The sequence below is a fragment of the Cucumis melo genome, chromosome 9 (assembly GCF_025177605.1).
Source record: "Cucumis melo cultivar AY chromosome 9, USDA_Cmelo_AY_1.0, whole genome shotgun sequence".
NCBI classification, from domain to species: domain Eukaryota; kingdom Viridiplantae; phylum Streptophyta; class Magnoliopsida; order Cucurbitales; family Cucurbitaceae; genus Cucumis; species Cucumis melo.
The window spans coordinates 1,013,461-1,030,777 of NC_066865.1; the positions used below are offsets into that span (position 1 = coordinate 1,013,461).

The window sequence follows — 17,317 nt, forward strand, 5'->3', positions numbered from 1 at the left end:
AAATGGTTGAATTCTAAAATGTCTCTTCGATTAAATTTCTTCCCATTTGGGTCAGATCTTCAAAATAAGAATTAATTACCCAATTTCAAAAGATGACACTCATTCTCATACCATTTTACTATACTCTTTAACTCCATTCCTAACTTCCTTAGCAAAATTTTAGGTGATTCCGTGGTACAACTTCCTTTCCAAGGGAGGGCACAAATAATTTGGAAAAATCACAAATCTCGTTCTTTTAAAACATGGATTCTAAAGAATGGACTAGCTTTCTATTCATGTATAATCCTTACAATTGTGAAAAGATTAGATTGAGCAAACAAAATTTGACTCTCTTGACCTTCATCAGATCCAAGCAGAACATTCCCATACACCAAACTGCTAGGTTGGTTTCCTAAAATCTTCTCAATGGCAGTACAATTTGATCACTGAATCGGCACCAGCAGTGAATAACCATGGCTGCATTGGGTGAAACTTGCAATCCATTACTCCTGCATTTGAGAAACAAGCAATGTGATAGTGTGATAATATCGTTTTCTACAATAATATTGCATATTTTTGTTCAAAGCCTACTTTCTTTCTACTTGATGCATATTTTGACGATCAAAAGCTTAAAAGCTGTAACCTCACATCCAAAAAGAACTTATCTACTCACCTCTTCCATTAACATTTTTGTGTCCTCTTAGTATTTCCAACGGTGTAATAAGAGGATTCTGCGTAAGATCGGAGTAAACCATCCCATGGAAAACATATGCGGTGCCATCATCGGAGCAAGATGCAAATAATGGACGTGATCGATGGAAGGCAACATTTGTGATATCTTTCGGATGGCAGCTGCACAAATATTCCCAAATAAATGTTAAGAGATTCAACTTCAAAAGATAGTAAGAACATTGGGGTTTCTCAAAAAAAAAAATTCCTCAACTTTTTTTTTTTTTTTGAAACAATTGCTTTCAATGGGAGTAATCAATGTGTGAGATCTATATGGAATGGTTTCTCCAAGGAATTTAATTTTATACTTGAGAGACCGGAGATGTTTGAACATCTCTCACCAGGGAGTTTCTCCTCCATCCACCCTTCAAGAACAAAGGATTTTTTTTTTTTGGTTTGCAGGAGTATGTGCATGTGCATTATTATGGGATATTTGGGAGTGAGGAACAATAAAGTGTTTGGAGGTATGGTGAGAGATCCTAGCAAGGTCTAGTTTTTTTATGAGGTTTTGGGTTTCTTTCTTGGACTTCGATTTCAGAGACCTTTTTTTTAATAATTCCTTTGGTAAAAAGTCCCTCCATGTGAACATTGTTTAACATTCAAATAATTAAAAGTCATAATGCTTCCCAAGCTATTCATTCTACCAGGGCTGAGGGCAGATTACCGGAGAATTTTGTAAGGCTCTGATGAAAGATCCATGTCAAACCAACATAACTTTCCTTCTCTGCTCCCCACGATAACATTGTCACCTACATCCAAAATTCAATGTCAAGAACTTCTTCAGAAACAAAGTTTTTATATGGAAACAGCACAATGTAATGTAATCAAGTCGCCAATGAGGCTTAAACGTAGATGTACCAGCTGGATGCACAGCAATAGAAGAAACTTCACGGAGTCCAGTTTTCAGTTTTTTCAGGAGCTTTTGCTTCAATAAATTATAAACACGAACCTCCTTCTTCGTTGATACAAAAAGAATAGATTGAGTGGGATGAAAAACTGATGAAACAGGAAGCCCATGCAACTTGAATGGAATTTTTTGTGTTAACTTTTTAGAGAGCTGATGAATAAGAACTGCTCTTGATTCACGTAAAACAAGTCAAGGAAAACTGTTGCTGTCTTAAACAAACAAAAATATAAATGTTACCACTTCATCCAACATACAAGAAAATATAAGGCACACAGCATTATTTATGCCAAGGAGCATAAGGCCTCATAAGTACACTCAACCTAAGAGGCGATATTTATTTTCTTGCAAACTTAGAATCATGGACTTCAAAAGAACATATAGGTGAAAAAGAAGGCATGAACCTAAATGGCATCAGGTTGACTTCAGCAAACAGATGTTATTCATCAAAACTTAGACAATAAAATACAATTTTTACAAATGCATAGAATAAATATAAGAATCGAAGGCTTTACGATAGACTAGATGTACGGACACATGTAACTGAATGAAAATTCAAGTGAAATAAAGGTGGTAAAACTCCAAAACAAAATTGAATAGGATATCAGCTGGTAAAACTGTTGAAAGGTAGTCTCCTTTACGGTGCCATTCAACTGCAGATACACTCTGCAACTCACATTGGAAGACAAGAAACTCTAGTTACATTAGTCATTTAGAAAGAGTCACTTGATTAACATTAGGGAGAGAATGTGAATAGAAAGCACCTTAAAATGCCTTAATCTAATCCCCCCAGTCTTGTCATCTTGAAGCCAGGTCGCAGCTGGCGTTTTATCTATGCATAGAATCACAACAAATTAGGACAACAATTAACTTAACCAAGGAACTAAGACAAATCACAATTGCATACTACCAGAATTTTCTGTTGCAGGAAGTTTGTCAACATGGAGAACTTCCTTAATTTTTGCTTGAACCTCCCCATCCCCAAGACCAGTGTTTAAAAGCAATACATCAACACCCCTGCAGAATGTTTATTAGAAAATTAACAAAAAAGAAGATATTATACCATAGTTTAAACATCCTCAAAATGATATCACTAGTCTTACGCAGCAGCAGCCAATATCGGAAGATCAGGCTTAGGATTCCAAGCTACATACTTCACAGGTTCCCCAAGCTCCCACACTTTAAGACATCTGCCTGTTTCAACTTCCCATATCCGAACAGTTCCATCCAATGAACCTTGACTCGCAATAGTATAAAAGAAGATCCAAATCAAAACAATTGTTTTAGTCTCGTGAACAAAAATAATCAAATTTCTACATTAATCATTCTTACCTGAGGCAATCCATTGACCATTGGCTTCAGTTGAAATGGACATTACCGCATCCTTATGACCTCTAAATTCAAGATAGCATGTAGTCGGATAAGGTCTAAGATCTTTCCGGTTTGGCAGCTTAGGTTTCAAAGATTCAGGATCAATATTAATCTGAAACATGGAAGTTATGAGAAGAAAAAAGAAAAGATCAATCTATTTGAATAGTAATTAATGTAATAGAATAAGATCAATATAACCCAAATCTCAGTAAGACTTAAAAAATTATGGAAGGGTTTTTTTAAGAAAAGTAATGATCCTGATCTGTTTTGCTTACACGCTTCTTCCGAACACGAGGGCACAAATAGAGATCCAAACAACGCTCAAATGCATCCTTAAGAGCATTGTCATAGGCAGGTACACTTCTCATGGACGTAAACCTGACCATAACAAATATAAATATAAACCGATGGATGCACAACAAAAACAAAGGAGATAACTAGATGATTAAAATAAAATGAATAATACTAGAAGCTAATGGCTATATAAAAAGCTTTATCACCTCCTAGGAATAAACTTTGGTCGATCTTCTTCATACATTAACTGATATGAGTTTATTTCTTCTTGAGTAGGGATATATTCCAGTGAAGGATTATATGATTCATCATGACCTGTCAAAAAGTAATACACTTTTAGCAAATAAATTATAGAAATGATATTATAGCATTACAGGAGTATATTAGTAATTGGTTAAGGAGTTATAAGAAAGGAGGTAGGAGAAGAGAAAGTTAGGCATCAATTCAATCGGCTTAAAGCCTGGGTGATCTCAAGAAAGTAAGGGTCTACGTTCCTTAGATTACTTGGTTCATTTTGTAAGTCCATCTCTTACATTGCAACATAATTCTAGTTTAATTTGCATTTTACCAATCAGCCAGATAAAAGTGGTAAACACCTAAAAATCTGAAAAACAATTAAAAGAATACCTGGCAACTTTGGTTTTGGTGCAGGAATGTAAGACAGATGTGAGGTCTTCTCTGTGGTGCTCGACTCATCACCCCACAAATCGTAGAACTGTTGCTCCTCTTTGGGCTTGTCAAACTTAATATGTCCATTTCGAATTGCCCGAACTAATCGAACAACCTAAGAATTTGCCAAAACCAGAAAATGTGAGCAAAAAACATCGAACTAGTATATCATCACAGGTAAGCAAATGCCTATATAATAAATCAAGATTCAATGAAAATTGAAGAACATACAAGGAAAGAAATATGAAAGAATCACAAGTGTACATTAGTACAATCAAATATATGATTATGGTCAATGGAAAAACATTTCTTATTATGCAGAAAATTCTGCTAAAGACTAAAATGGTAGAACACATGAAGCAATTTTTATCTGTGAACAAATTTGCAACCATTACCTTCTTGGCCTCCCATTTTGACCGGATAAAACGCCTCTTTGGTTCAGGTGCATTTGACAGTGGGTGCTTAGCATCATCCCACTTAAACCAATCAACATAAGGCTGAAATTGGAAAAAAAAAAAAGCAATAAATTAGGAAAAGCATGTCGTTGCAAGAAATATTTTATCAAATAACTTTTGAGCTAAAATCATCACAAACTACAAACCGCATGAGGATCAAAGTCTGCATGTGGCGCCTTTCCTTTGAGCAGTCTCCGCAGTTGCCTGACTTCTTCCTTCGACAACTCTATTACCTCATCATTATATTCATCATATACCTTGCGCCTAATGGATGATAAGTTAATAGACTAAAAAAATCGCTAAAAACACCCCATAAAACAATTGAATGCATATACTCAACACAGTTAGGAGTGTCAGAGTGAGTGGTGGATTTTGGTAAAAAGCTTGTCATGATCAGTATAAAATATTCAAAATCAAAATACAAAAAAAAATGTTATAGCTTTCTCAATCACTTCCTCATTTAGTTGATGATGTGTATATACTAGTTTGAAGAAGTAGCCACTCACCTAGCATATTTATCAATATCCTCAAAGTTTCCCTAAGCCAAAAGTTGTCTTTGAAACAATTGTGCTAAGATTGGACAAGTTGTGTGTGATCAACTAGTACTCTATAGTTATATTATTATATATACATGATATGAGAAAAAATATTTTGAGATGTCACATGCAAAAGCAAAAGGAACGTTAACGAGTACCTCTGTTGGTCAAGATAAATTACAAAAGCATAAAATGATAGTCATAATCGACACTTCTTCAGATGAATGATAAATCAAGCTAGTATGGGAGGAAGACAAGAATTGATCTCAACAACCAACAACTTACCAACTTTTTGAGTCGTCGGCACTTGCTAAAAATGATTGTAATCTGTCTTCTCTTTCTTTCTTCAATATTTTCTTTCCAGATATGTCATATCCGATATGTTTCTCATCTCTATACCATTCCAAGGGAACATCTCCAACTGTATTCCTAGGAGCTACCTGCAAACAATCAAAATTTAAGAAGGAAACTTCATGCTGCTTAAGGATAAAAATATCAATGTTGATGTCAATAACTCAAATTATAAAATATATTGAAGGATATTCCAGAAGTTATCATCATTTTATGTGCCTATTAAAATTACACCCACCTCATCCTCAGATGAATCACTTTCCTCCTCTACTTGATCAGGTATGGGGTTGTCATTACCATTTTCTTGGTCCTCATCGTTCTCTAAATTATGATGATCATCGCCCGCATTGACATTATCCTGCAACAGTAACTCTAAAAAGTATTATACGCAATTTGGTTCAAAAAATCCTAAAATAAAAGACAAAACACAATTTCTAAAAAACGTCCAACGACTATACAAAAATCGAAAACATAGGTTTCTACTAAAAAGATAAAACCTACAAACCTCGTTACAATCGGAGGGTGGAGAAGAATCTAAATGTTGTTGTACTGGATCCTCATCTAGAGTTGGAGCTTCTTGTTCCAAATCTAGTTCAACATCATTCTGCTTTGTGGGTTGACTTTTGCTTTCATTGACGTGGCTTTTCTTTTTACCATGCTTTGTCTGTAGCTTGCATGCCTTTCGCGAGCTCTTGTTGTCAAGCTTCAACTTCATTATTTATTTCCCTGTGTAAGAATGACTAGTGAGAAAGAAGGTGAAGAACAAAAAGAACCAATGTAGGATTTTACATGATTTTATTGTTAATCAACTCAGAGCAGACATGTTTGATATGGAAGATAAGTCCCTATACAAGACCACCTATTTAGCCCATTTAAACAAATGCAGTCCAAGGGTTAGAGGGACTTATTGGTTTGGATATGCAGGATTTGTAACATCGTTTAAAAAAACAGTTTGAGATACTAGACAACTAACTTGGATTTGCAATACATTTTCTCAAGAAACTATTGTCAAAAATCAACTTTATCTCTTGATAATTTCTTCCTATAATATTCTCTGGTTTTAGTTATTTTTCCTATGAAAATGAAAAGGGTGATGAAGGCAGCAATAAGAATACTTGATTTAGTAAATCCCATATTGAAATGCTATGTATTCTCATAGATATATAATGCACTGATATAGATAGGGTAACAGCAAGGTGCAAAGGCTATACTTCACAATCATCACAACAAGCATCCAGTCGTGTTCGACCATATAAATCAGTATATCCACATGCATCGAGGCATGCCAATCATGACTACACACAACTATTTCAGAATTTCGTAGAAGTCTACTTACCTATCGTGCTCCTAAAACAAGCCGAATGGGTACCCAATTAAGAAAAGTAACAGGAACAAGACATAAGTCAACTCGACATCCTAAATCAAAACTTAAAGAATCTGGAGGAGATAATCTTTATCCAAAACCTTAACTCTTAAAGTAAACACTACGAATCAGGTCCTAACTACAAAAATAGAGTTTCATACATAAATGGCTAAAAGGTTATGGTTCAATCCGCACCTAGAAATAATTTTCTACTACTTTTCCTGACACCCAAATGCTGTCGAGTAAAGCGGATTGTGCATCGAATAAGTCGGGCCGGATACTTATGGATATTAAGAAAAATAGTCTTAAACTAAGTTACTAAATTTACAGAACTTGCTAAGAGTTCGAAAGGGTCCAAACAATACTTTAACACCTAAATCTTACCCAAAAGAGCTCGAGTCTTCGTTGGAACAAGTCCAGGAGTCCAAAACTATTTGTATTATACAATTAAGAGTTCGGAAAGACCGGAACAAAGCTTTCTTACCTGACACTCACCAAGACGGACTTGAAACTTTGCAGAGAAGTGTTCGAATTTATATTAAGCTACTCTACTCCAAATTTACAACTATGAGCTTCCAACTATTAGGGACAATTTTAAAGAACCTTATTTGAATTGGAAAGGAGTTTGAAGCATTCCCACGCACTGAATCTTACCCAAAAGGACTTCCGGCGGCGGTGGCCGAAGGACGTGATTTTAAGGGGAGACAGAGAGCTGCGAGAGATGGATTGGGACAGAGAGAAACACCGGCGAGGATAACCGGTGGTTTACGTCGGCGTGAGCCGGAGACGACGTGTGCCGTAGGGAGGCTAGTCGGAGGGAGACGGCGGGCGGCAGTGACAGGTTCGGATGTCTGTACGTGAAGAGGGAAGGCTCGAGACGTCTTTCCTCTTTTTATTTTTAAACCTAAACTTATATATATATATATATATATAATATGTTTTTGAAAATAAAATTTTAAAAAATAAACACTATTACTTAAGTTTTTTTTTCTTTAAAAAAAGGACCAATAAACCAACAACTAAAGAGTACACATCCCCTCCTCATACAAAATCGTTCCCCAATGTCACACCATAAAATCTTTCAAACAAGAACTAGAGCTCAAAATAAACACTCAGTAAGAGAAACCACTAATCCGACTAACGTCATATTATTCTTCCTCGGACACTCAAAAAAGGAGACAGATTTGAAGGCATTAGTTAACATATGAACATTAATGATTCAATACAACATAAAGATCACAGTTTGGATCCAATAATGCATAAATAGCTTTAGACGACTTGAATTCTATGGTTAGCAAAGGTGCCAAAGATTCGAAATGCATCAATAAAACTCTCATGATCTCGATCAAGGACCCCATAGAGTCGCGGAAAACCCAACCCACACCCCCTAATTGGAACTTATTATTTAAGTTAAATACTACTCTCCAAATATGTCTCATTTTTCAAGCTCAAACGCTATAATAAAAAAAAATACTCTTTAGTTCATAAAGTTTGAAGTTTATACTTATTTGCCTATTTTGTATTCTATTTGGCTTTTACACTAATGTCAATTGAGTTAAACTTTTGTTAGCAACATTGAATTTTTCATAATAATAGATAAAATAACAATTTATTATCAAATAACACGGTATATAGTATATGCAACTATTTTTTTTTTCAAAAAAAAAAGTAGGATTAGTTATCTTAACAAAAATAGCATTTACCTTCATATATTTGGGCATGTCACACATGTATTCGAACACATATTTACCCAAACTTTTCGTTTGCATACAAAAGTTTCAATCTAATTTGGTTATTTAGTTTAACTTTTTTAATGCTTAAGTTTAAAAACATGTGAAGTGTTTGACAACGGTTTAAAATAATTTTTACAATATTTTTAAAATCTATTTTAAACAATTTTTATCAATTTTTTTTTTTTTAATCTAGTCAATCCAAACATGTCACAAATTTTTGTTTTCTCGCTTTTAAAGGAAGCCGTGCTAAGCCATTTAGCCTTGGATATAACTGCCAACAGGTTGTGGTAAGATACATGTACTCATTTGTAAATTGCATTGCAATTCTCCAAACTATAATGATGGGAAGCTGGTTAATTTATGAGACATTTTTAGGTTTCCCATTATGAAATCAACAATTCCCAATGGTAGAATTTGTCCACTAAAGTGTTAAATGTGACATTGGTCCTTTTGTGGCTTTCATTGTGAGTCACAGTACTTTGTGCATAAAAAATATGATAAAAATGACATTGAAAATGGTCTAAATTGAATCAAATATTTAGAGAAGGGTGGAGCCTTGAACTATCATATATAATAAAATCATCAAAATAACCCCCCCAAAAAAAAGTATAATTTCTCCAAACTACCTTTGATCATAATGAAAACAATATGCCAACTTGTTCAGCCTCATATCAATAAGGCAGCCAATATACAGAACGACCCTTGTAACATAATTAAGTTAACCTGATTCTATATACACTGCAACTCTAAGACAATAGAAAATTGCGGTACACTTCTAGAAGCTAAAAAAGGGCGTTTCTTTAATAATATAGCTCTCTAATCTCTACCAACTCAGAGAATTTTTCGACTGTTGCACTTTAGCATTGTATGAAGATTCTATCTCCTCCTGCAAGAAACAAGAATTATGGCTGAGAAAGACATAGCATTCATGCGTTTAAAGCATTTTTTGTGTTGGAAGAGGTGGGTACAAGGTGTCGCATTTCATACATTTTAGCTAACTTAGACAAAATCCAATAGAACATAAATAACAACCGTCAAAACAGTTAAAATGCAACCCACAACTGAAAAATAATCTTGCTGCTTTGATCGTTTGAGGTGGCCAAGGTGTGTAATACGATTTTAGCTCTTTGATGGAGACCTTGACGAACTCTCATTTCCAGGGTAGAGGTAAAGTCTTGTGACAAGCTTGTTTGGCTATTTTGTGGAGGGTGTAGCTCAAATGAAAGACAAGATTTTTAGGGGGGGTTGAGAGGGAGGTCTTGGAAGAGGTGCTGGGAGGGAGTGAGGTTTAATGAGTCGTCATGGAGGTTTGTCAATTGAGTGGTTTGTAACTACTAGTTTATTTTTTTTACAATACGTGGGATGAGAGAATCAAACCTATGACTTTGAAGTTAACAATACAACACTATGTTAGTTGACGCAGACCCATGCTCAATTTAATACTAGCTTGATATCATTCTCATGTATTGATGTATTTTCTTACAGTTGAAGAATCTTTTTATGAGCTTGAATGTTACTAGCTACCAAACCTTCTAAAAGAGGGTGTATAAAGGTATACCCCCACAAACAAACTATTCAATATAAAAACAATAAAACGACAAGAACACAAGCAAAGAAACTATACAGATGTACAATTAGTAGCATAGTTCTTCTAATAGACTGATAATTACCTGCACAGTTTAGAGCCTAGAAGAATGATTGATCTAAAACTTCTAAGGTCAGATATTTTCTCCATATATCAAGAAAGAATTACCTTGCATGATTTTAGTAATGGCCGTAAGAATGCTGATCTGAAAAACCTAATTGATTCGCCAAGTGAGGTTCTATCCCAGTCTGTCTTAAAGAAAAAGATTGTAACAGCATTGATTAATCACTTTTATTGAGTTATCCTACTGCAGTTACCTAAGCAATTAAAGGAGGAACCTCTCGAATCTATAGTAAAGATAGGATATCGTATAACGTACCAGTCTCACTATCTACTTCCATGTCTGCTGCATTAAGTTCTTCTAGGAGCTGCAATCCATCATTATAATTCAAGTTATTGCACAGAAACCAAATTACCATAAAGAATAATGGAATAATTGCTTTGTATCTTGGTTTATCTGTACAAGTATTTATCATCTTTCTTCAGCCAGAATGCACAAAGAAAAAGCTGCTACCAATTGATGTTTTAAAATTTTGGTTGCCTAACAAAGCAAAGTGATTTGTGGAATCTCATGGGCCTTAGTTGGGATTTAAAGCTGAGAAAAAGTTGCTTTGATAGGGAGTTGGAAGAATGGAGCAACCTCAGTATTATTCTGAAGGAGTGTAGACCCTTTATTCCCAGAAGATCAGTTGGTCTGGAGGGTGAAGTTGCGTAGGAAGTTCTCTGTAAAGTCTGCCTATATTGAATTGCTCAAAAAAAGAAGGCTCCTGAATTATGTTGTTGGCTTTATATTTGAAAGGGTTTAGTTTCACAAAAAAAAACTAGGTTATTTTTGTGGACCACGACTTTTGATAGTACCAATATAAATGTCAAAAGTTCAAGTAGATTTCCCCATTTATCCCCCAACATGTGCATGGTGTAAGAAGTGAGGAAACCTTGAACCACTAATTTCTCAATTGTGACTTCTGTAGAAGGGTTTGGGAGCATTTCAGGAGGCTGTTTAATTTGGACTGATGCATGCCCGGGTCAGTTAAAGATTGGATGGCTGATTCTTTCAGTGGAGGAGAGTTGAAAGACAAAACCAAAGTGCTTTAGAGCAATGTGCAGAAGGCAATCTTATGGTTATTGTGGAAGGAAAGGACTGCTACGGTTTTTTCAGATAAGTGTAGTTCTTTTAATTATTTTAGCGATCTTGTACAAGAAACGACCTCTATTGGAATAGCCTTCACAATCCTTTTTGTAATTGCACCACTTGTGCAATCAACCAATTGAAAGGTCTTTTGATAATTCTCGTGCTTTGGGGAGGAGACACCTTGTTCCCTTGCCCTTTAGGTTTTTTCTCTGTTTCTTTTTCCTTTTAAGATTAAAGTTTGCTGACATTTATAATAAAAAATATATATACACACAATAAAAATTCCAAAATTCAGCTTATGTATACTAAATCACAACAAAATATCAGGTATTAAACTGAAAAGTAAACATTTTCCTCGCTGCAAATGAGTTGCAAAGCATAATATTTATGCAATATGCATTTATTTCTTGTTATTTTTACCTGGGCAACAGTTGGCACAGTAGTAGGATCAAACTCATCACAGTGTTCAGGGTCTATAGGGACACAGATACGACCTGGAATAAAAAGGAAAAGTAAGATTCAGTGATATGTAACCACATGTTCTGTTCACAAAAGTGAAAAATTGGATCCTTCGTTCTAATCAGGGTTCCAAAATCAAGTGCATTTTAATGATATTTAATTATTATTTTTTGATAAGAACCTTATGAATCTTTTACATTGAGACCACAATGAGGTTTCAGCAAGTCACAACTAATTTAACTTTAGCATTTAATTCCAACACCGACCTGTTTTGGGATGAACACAGAATGGTGCTTTTAGCAGATGGTTCATGTGTTTAGTAACCTGAACAATAAAGAACTTGCCTCATCAAGGGAGTAAATTAAAATCAGCGTTAACAAGTAAATTAGAAATTTTTTGTTGCAATCCCTATCCATGCCAATTAGAGATCCAAAATGTAACAAAGCTAAATGCAAGAACAAATTGATCTAATTACAATAAATGAAAAAGAAAATCTAGTTAAGAATCTTAAGAGAAAGTCAGGTAATACAAATACCTCCAAATCAAGCCTAGGGTAGGTAAAAGAGAAAACAATCTCTTCAACATGCCTACGCATTCCTTGTGCCTGAACAGAGAAAACATCGTAATTATTGACTAAATGTAGCACAGTTCTATACAACCAAATACTCACATATAAGACTAGAAAAAAGAAAAGAATATGTTCCACCAAGACACATCTTATTGACAGCCACACAGCATGGCTAGAAAGAAATGAAGAAGGGGAAAGAGGAAGCTAGATGACGGAGAAAAGGCAACTGAAAATAACAATTACAGCTACTTGGATTGCACATGATAAATGTTGAAACAAATATTTGTATGTGCACAAATACAATAGAAGAACCAAGTTCTGATCGAAAAAGATGATAGAATATCAAAGGGACAAAAATAGGCTTGCAACATGAGCCCACAAAAAGGGCAGATTGGAATTAACCTGACTAGACAATCCCCCCCCCCCCCCCCCCCCCCCGAAAAAAAAAAATAATAAAGGAACGTCATTAGGCTCAAACACCTAGACCAAGACATAAACCAAGCTAGGGACAATCCTCCTCTCTAGATCTTATCACACCTCTAAAGAACTGTACCCTTCTTCACAAAGGAAGAGTGAAGCAAGACAGACCTTGAAAAATAATGTTAGAAATATTATTAGGATAATAAGGGCATATTAGTCATTGGCTAATAAGTTCATTATCTAAGAAGAGAACAGGAATGAAGTGAGAAGGAGCGAAGGCAAGCCATCAATTAGATGTTTGGGCTTAAGCTTGCTCCAAAGGGTGGTATCAGAGTTCTTCAATTACCTGGGAAGTTTTATTGTATTTCTTGTATTTCAAGTTAAAGAACAATTTATATTCCAATTAAATGGTTCCTATCAAGACTACTTGAATGTTGTCTCTTCTCTAGAAAAGAGTTTGAGAGATCTGTCGAAGTATGGTTCAAGGAGAAGTGTCCATGAAGGTGAAGTGTTTCATGCTACTTGCAAAGAAGATTTTCATGGAAATTATGGAGTTGAAAGAAACAAACTTGTTTTTAATCATTGGTAGAGGAGAGTAGATGAGTTAGTAGATTGGTCAAAGGTGTTAATTGGAGGCGTTTACCAGAAGAAAGTTGAATTGCGATCACCCATAAATGTGAGACATAGTGCAGAAAGAGAAAAGGTGTATGAAGTTATCATTGAAGGAGAAGGTAAGAAGGTGAACTGGCTTCAGAAGGGGGAGGGGGAGTAAAGTCCTTAGAACATAAAGTAGCTGTAACTCGGTAAAGTTCTTTAAAAAATATTAGCTCCTTCATCTTCCTCAAGCTCGAAATCTATGTTTGCTTCCCCGAGGAAAATACCATGCATATTGGCTATCCCTCCCCTGTTTAGTAAATTTAGCTGGAAAAAAGAAAGCATAAACAAAAGGGAAAAATCACTTCTGACTCTATTTTCGGTACTAATTACACTGGACAACAATGGTTCCAAACTGCAACATTACAACACAAACTCCTCATCAATAAACTATTCCAAGATGTAACTTCTTGCAAGTACACGAATAGATGTTGATTATACCTTATGTTTCCCTGATTGCAATAGATTTTTCAGTTGCTCCCATCTTAATGAGTTAACATCATTTTTAGAGGATCGCCTATTATCTTGCCACCTTCCCCGTAGGTCTGAGGTAATGGCTGCAAGAGTAAAACTCTATTAGTATCTAAAGATTATCATACTGACAGTACTTACCTGAGACAAATACATAAATTCACTTACATTCATCAGGAATCATATCTAATATTTTCTCATATCTCTCCTCAGTTGAAAAAATCTTTTGTCTACAAAGCAATTGTGATTCAAAGCTATCCTTGAGAACTTCTGTGTACGATCTCCTGAAAAAGTTACATACGTTGGATGAGAAAGAAAATGAGACTCGAATCATCACATTTTAATATTAAGCACCACTTACGCTAGGAATGGATGAAGAACTGGACCCGTTAGAGAAATTTTCTTGCGACTATTTTCATTACCCTGCACATTAACCATATTCAGCTCCATAGATACTAAAATTCCCAATAGGCCAATATTTTATAACACCACAGTATAACCTGATATAAATGGAAATACTCAGCAATGGCAGCTCGCTGTTCATTAGACAACCTGTAGCAGTGATGGTGGGAATTTTAGACCTTTACAGATAATATAATTTACTACAAATTCAACAATTTGATTACTAGCTTTACCTTCTAGCTTTCCCATCACAGACCCAACAATGAACACCACGGCGACCACTAAATACCCATAGAATGTGGTTAAAACCAAAGTCATCTGCAACAAAAATTTCAAGTGAAGTGTATCTAATGGGAGAGAACAGAACACCCTGTACTATCTAATGATTCTAATCAAAGGACCGCAATTGAAACCTTAATTCTCAGATGCAATGGACAACGTGAAGTGCCACAATGGTTAATTTAGAATATCCCTTCAAAATATTTGTTGAGATAGGCTCAATGAATGGACATATTTAAATAAAGATAACCATTACACATATAACTGGCTCCACAAGATAAAGTAGTACTGCAGAACAGAACTGGCAACAACTTTTATGCATATCATATTTCCTACTTCTCTTTGAATAAAATTACATGTTGAAGTAAGCCTTTAGGAATAAGTTAAAAGGAAGTAAGTACACTTAAGAGTCCAATATGGAATATCTCATTCTCAACAAAAGTGAAAAAAGAAATAGGCTTAGGCATGGGATCTGGAGGAGAAGCTACCAAGAAGGTAAATGATTTCTCTCAAGAGAGCTAGCATTAAATAATATACAACATTCTCTGTGTTCATTCCTTTCCAAGTTAATAGTTGGGAGAATGGATACAAACATACTCATTTCTTGAACTACTTTTCAGAAACATATGGCAAATATTTTTACCTCGAAGGGTAGTATCGATCACTTTTATGGCAGCTGTCATTAGAGGCCAGCAATCTAAGCAAACATCAGCTCCAGAACAACAATATCTAACATCATCATAATCGGTCATATCCTGCATATGGAGGAAAATTTTCAATTAATTTCTCAATGAAAATAACCTAGTAATTAACTTTTAAATAGAATTAGAATATAGTGAGCATCATGAAAAACAATCTGCTTACAATATCAAAAACCAGCTCCCTTTCCACTGGAGTAAATACGTTATCGCCAGCATATGCATGTCTCTTTGCAGGCTGAAGTAGAAAAGTTGGAAGTGTGTGAGAGAGACAAATGAATCTCGCAAAAAAAAAAAAAAAAAAAAAAAAAAAAAAAACTCTTTCAAACAAAAATACTCAAAACAACCATGCAAAATGTCTGCTGCCTTGAATTACTGAAATAAATCGGATTACTTGAAACCAAATTATGCAAATCATCAGAAATCATGAGAAAACTGGAAGGAGAGTGTTAAATTGATGAGAGAAACTGGGAAGAATCTTACTTACATCCACACTGTATACAGGCCCAATATCAATTTTAAATGGACATTGTTCCTTGATCGAAATTTCCATTTCAGAAAGATTATTGAAAGATTGGAATCGTAGATAAATATCATTATCCAAGGTGAATGAAAACTCTCTTCGGCCAAAGTATGATTGGTCACTGCCCGGATGCTTTCCATCTACCAGTACATAAAAGCAGGAAGATTACACTTACAATTATTAATTAGCTTCCTCTGGGGGATAATATTTTGTTTCTGATTCCCAAAATCAAGGGCTTACCATTTCCATAAGACATCCATTTGAAAAAATCAGCATACGGGAAAAGCTTTCCTGCAAGAATTAACATTTCATATCCTCTCAGTACCAAAAAAAAACATAAACGAGAAAAATAAACTAAATTTGATAGAACCATTGACTCAATACAAAAGTTTCTAACAACTCGAAAATGTATAAATAGTTCACCGTAATAAATCTTGAGATAATTCGCATCGAACCCATCAGAAACACTCTTCTTCGGCTTCTGTTCGTTACCATCAATTACCATATCGCTTCCGCCATTCTCAACTGCTGCAGTAACCATTTTCGCCACAGCACCTGTAAATTGCTGCAAAGTTGAATCAGCAGACGGAAAATTAACCAATAATCAAACCGGACGTGATGGGTTATGAAGTTGGATCGAAAATTTGGACAACTGGGATTCGACTTAGCCGAGAGAGATGTGATTATGAAAAGAAGTGGCGGCAATCGATTGAGAAATTGGGGGAATATGGGAAGTTTTGGCGGGAAGTTGCATTTTCTTTTTCGGTTCGGACAGTTCGGTCGGTTCGAACCGCCTATTGATGAGCCGCGTATCATCACGCGCGAAACTGTGAGAGAGACAAAACTTACGGCAGTCGGAGGCGGCCGGTCCCAGCAGCGACGGCGTCGGAGGACGGCGGGCGACCGAGGGAGATGTGATTCTAAAATTTCTTTTTCTTTTCTTATTCTTTGTTCAATTTATGCTATACCAAAAACATGCCCAAATGAGTTAGTTCGACATTAGTGGATTTGGTTTTTTTATCTTAGAGGTGAGAAGTTTGAATTTCTCGACCTTGATTGTGTTGTACTAGAAAATCTTGTGAAAACGTAATAAGATTAGTAGCAATGAAAATGGTGGACTCATTCGATTACTTTGATGTTATTTTCTATTTGAAACTTTATGACTATTGTTACCGTCTTCATTCTCAAAGGAAGTGACAGTCATGACAATGACAAAATAGAATGTAAAATAAATGTTGGTTACTCATTGTTTGTCCCACCACTGAAAACACGTTAATTTTATATATTATCAATTTCTCGATAGTTCACTCCTTACCTTGAGTTGTCTGAGACAAAAACCATCCAAATTATGATGATCATATGTGTCTACGGTAAATACTTTATTTATTTTTTATTTCAAAACCTCTTGTTTGTTAGTATTTACTACCCGCTACGGTTTTTCGTATTTTACATTTATATTCGTTTTATTATTTACTACAATGTTTACTATTTTATTATCAAACTAAATCAGTTTACTTCTTAAACATGTATCATTATAATCCATGATAAAAATAATATACACCTCAAAACACAAATAATCACTCAACTATAATAACCTAAAATTATAATAACCAATTTTTACCTTGTATGATTATAAAAATCTTCTTTGATTTGTTCTAAAATATAAATTTTTAAGGAAAAGT

The 17,317-nt window shown here is 35.0% G+C and overlaps 2 protein-coding genes across 3 annotated transcripts; both read right to left on the minus strand.

The window, feature by feature from the left end:
* Window positions 1-208: 208 nt before the first annotated feature.
* On the minus strand, window positions 209-7,545 carry LOC103498637 (ribosome biogenesis protein BOP1 homolog). Its single transcript, XM_008461299.3, has 18 exons — window positions 7,306-7,545; window positions 5,794-6,014; window positions 5,527-5,646; window positions 5,223-5,377; window positions 4,548-4,665; window positions 4,342-4,443; window positions 3,905-4,061; window positions 3,484-3,592; window positions 3,259-3,361; window positions 2,945-3,095; window positions 2,716-2,848; window positions 2,523-2,629; window positions 2,377-2,444; window positions 2,218-2,278; window positions 1,567-1,794; window positions 1,373-1,457; window positions 653-831; window positions 209-488 (listed from the first exon to the last, which is right to left on the minus strand). The coding sequence occupies exons 2-18, from the start codon at window positions 6,001-6,003 to the stop codon at window positions 403-405; spliced, it is 2,172 nt and encodes a 723-aa protein (XP_008459521.1). The 5' UTR covers window positions 6,004-6,014; window positions 7,306-7,545; the 3' UTR covers window positions 209-402.
* A 1,451-nt stretch (window positions 7,546-8,996) lies between these two features.
* Window positions 8,997-16,598, minus strand: LOC103503192 (uncharacterized). 2 transcript variants are annotated; one of them, XM_051090162.1, is made up of 17 exons: window positions 16,485-16,598; window positions 16,059-16,190; window positions 15,876-15,926; window positions 15,600-15,775; window positions 15,279-15,350; window positions 15,058-15,169; window positions 14,369-14,453; window positions 14,234-14,285; window positions 14,095-14,156; window positions 13,902-14,017; window positions 13,704-13,819; window positions 12,156-12,224; window positions 11,887-11,944; window positions 11,582-11,655; window positions 10,349-10,397; window positions 10,138-10,217; window positions 8,997-9,270 (listed from the first exon to the last, which is right to left on the minus strand). In XM_051090162.1, exons 2-17 carry the CDS (start codon window positions 16,174-16,176, stop codon window positions 9,208-9,210), a joined length of 1,353 nt encoding a protein of 450 aa, XP_050946119.1. In that variant the 5' UTR covers window positions 16,177-16,190; window positions 16,485-16,598; the 3' UTR covers window positions 8,997-9,207. The 2 variants fall into 2 exon arrangements, with proteins under 2 accessions (XP_050946119.1, XP_050946118.1); XM_051090161.1 differs by lacking the exon at window positions 16,485-16,598 and having other exon boundaries at window positions 16,059-16,367.
* Window positions 16,599-17,317: the final 719 nt, after the last annotated feature.

Bases quoted from the DNA above. Each gene is read 5' to 3' on its own strand.
- LOC103503192 (XM_051090162.1), bottom strand. From the start codon at position 16,176: ATGGTTACTGCAGCAGTTGAGAATGGCGGAAGCGATATGGTAATTGAT. The intron at 13,820-13,901 runs GTAAGTGAATTT...TTACTCTTGCAG, and splicing joins AGATATGATTCCTGATGAAT to CCATTACCTCAGACCTACGG. The intron at 9,271-10,137 runs GTAATTCTTTCT...TGTTTCTTGCAG, and splicing joins CATTACTAAAATCATGCAAG to GAGGAGATAGAATCTTCATA.
- LOC103498637 (XM_008461299.3), bottom strand. From the start codon at position 6,003: ATGAAGTTGAAGCTTGACAACAAGAGCTCGCGAAAGGCATGCAAGCTA. The intron at 2,630-2,715 runs GTAAGACTAGTG...AACATTCTGCAG, and splicing joins CCGATATTGGCTGCTGCTGC to GGGTGTTGATGTATTGCTTT. The intron at 2,279-2,376 runs GTGCTTTCTATT...TGTGAGTTGCAG, and splicing joins TTAGATTAAGGCATTTTAAG to AGTGTATCTGCAGTTGAATG.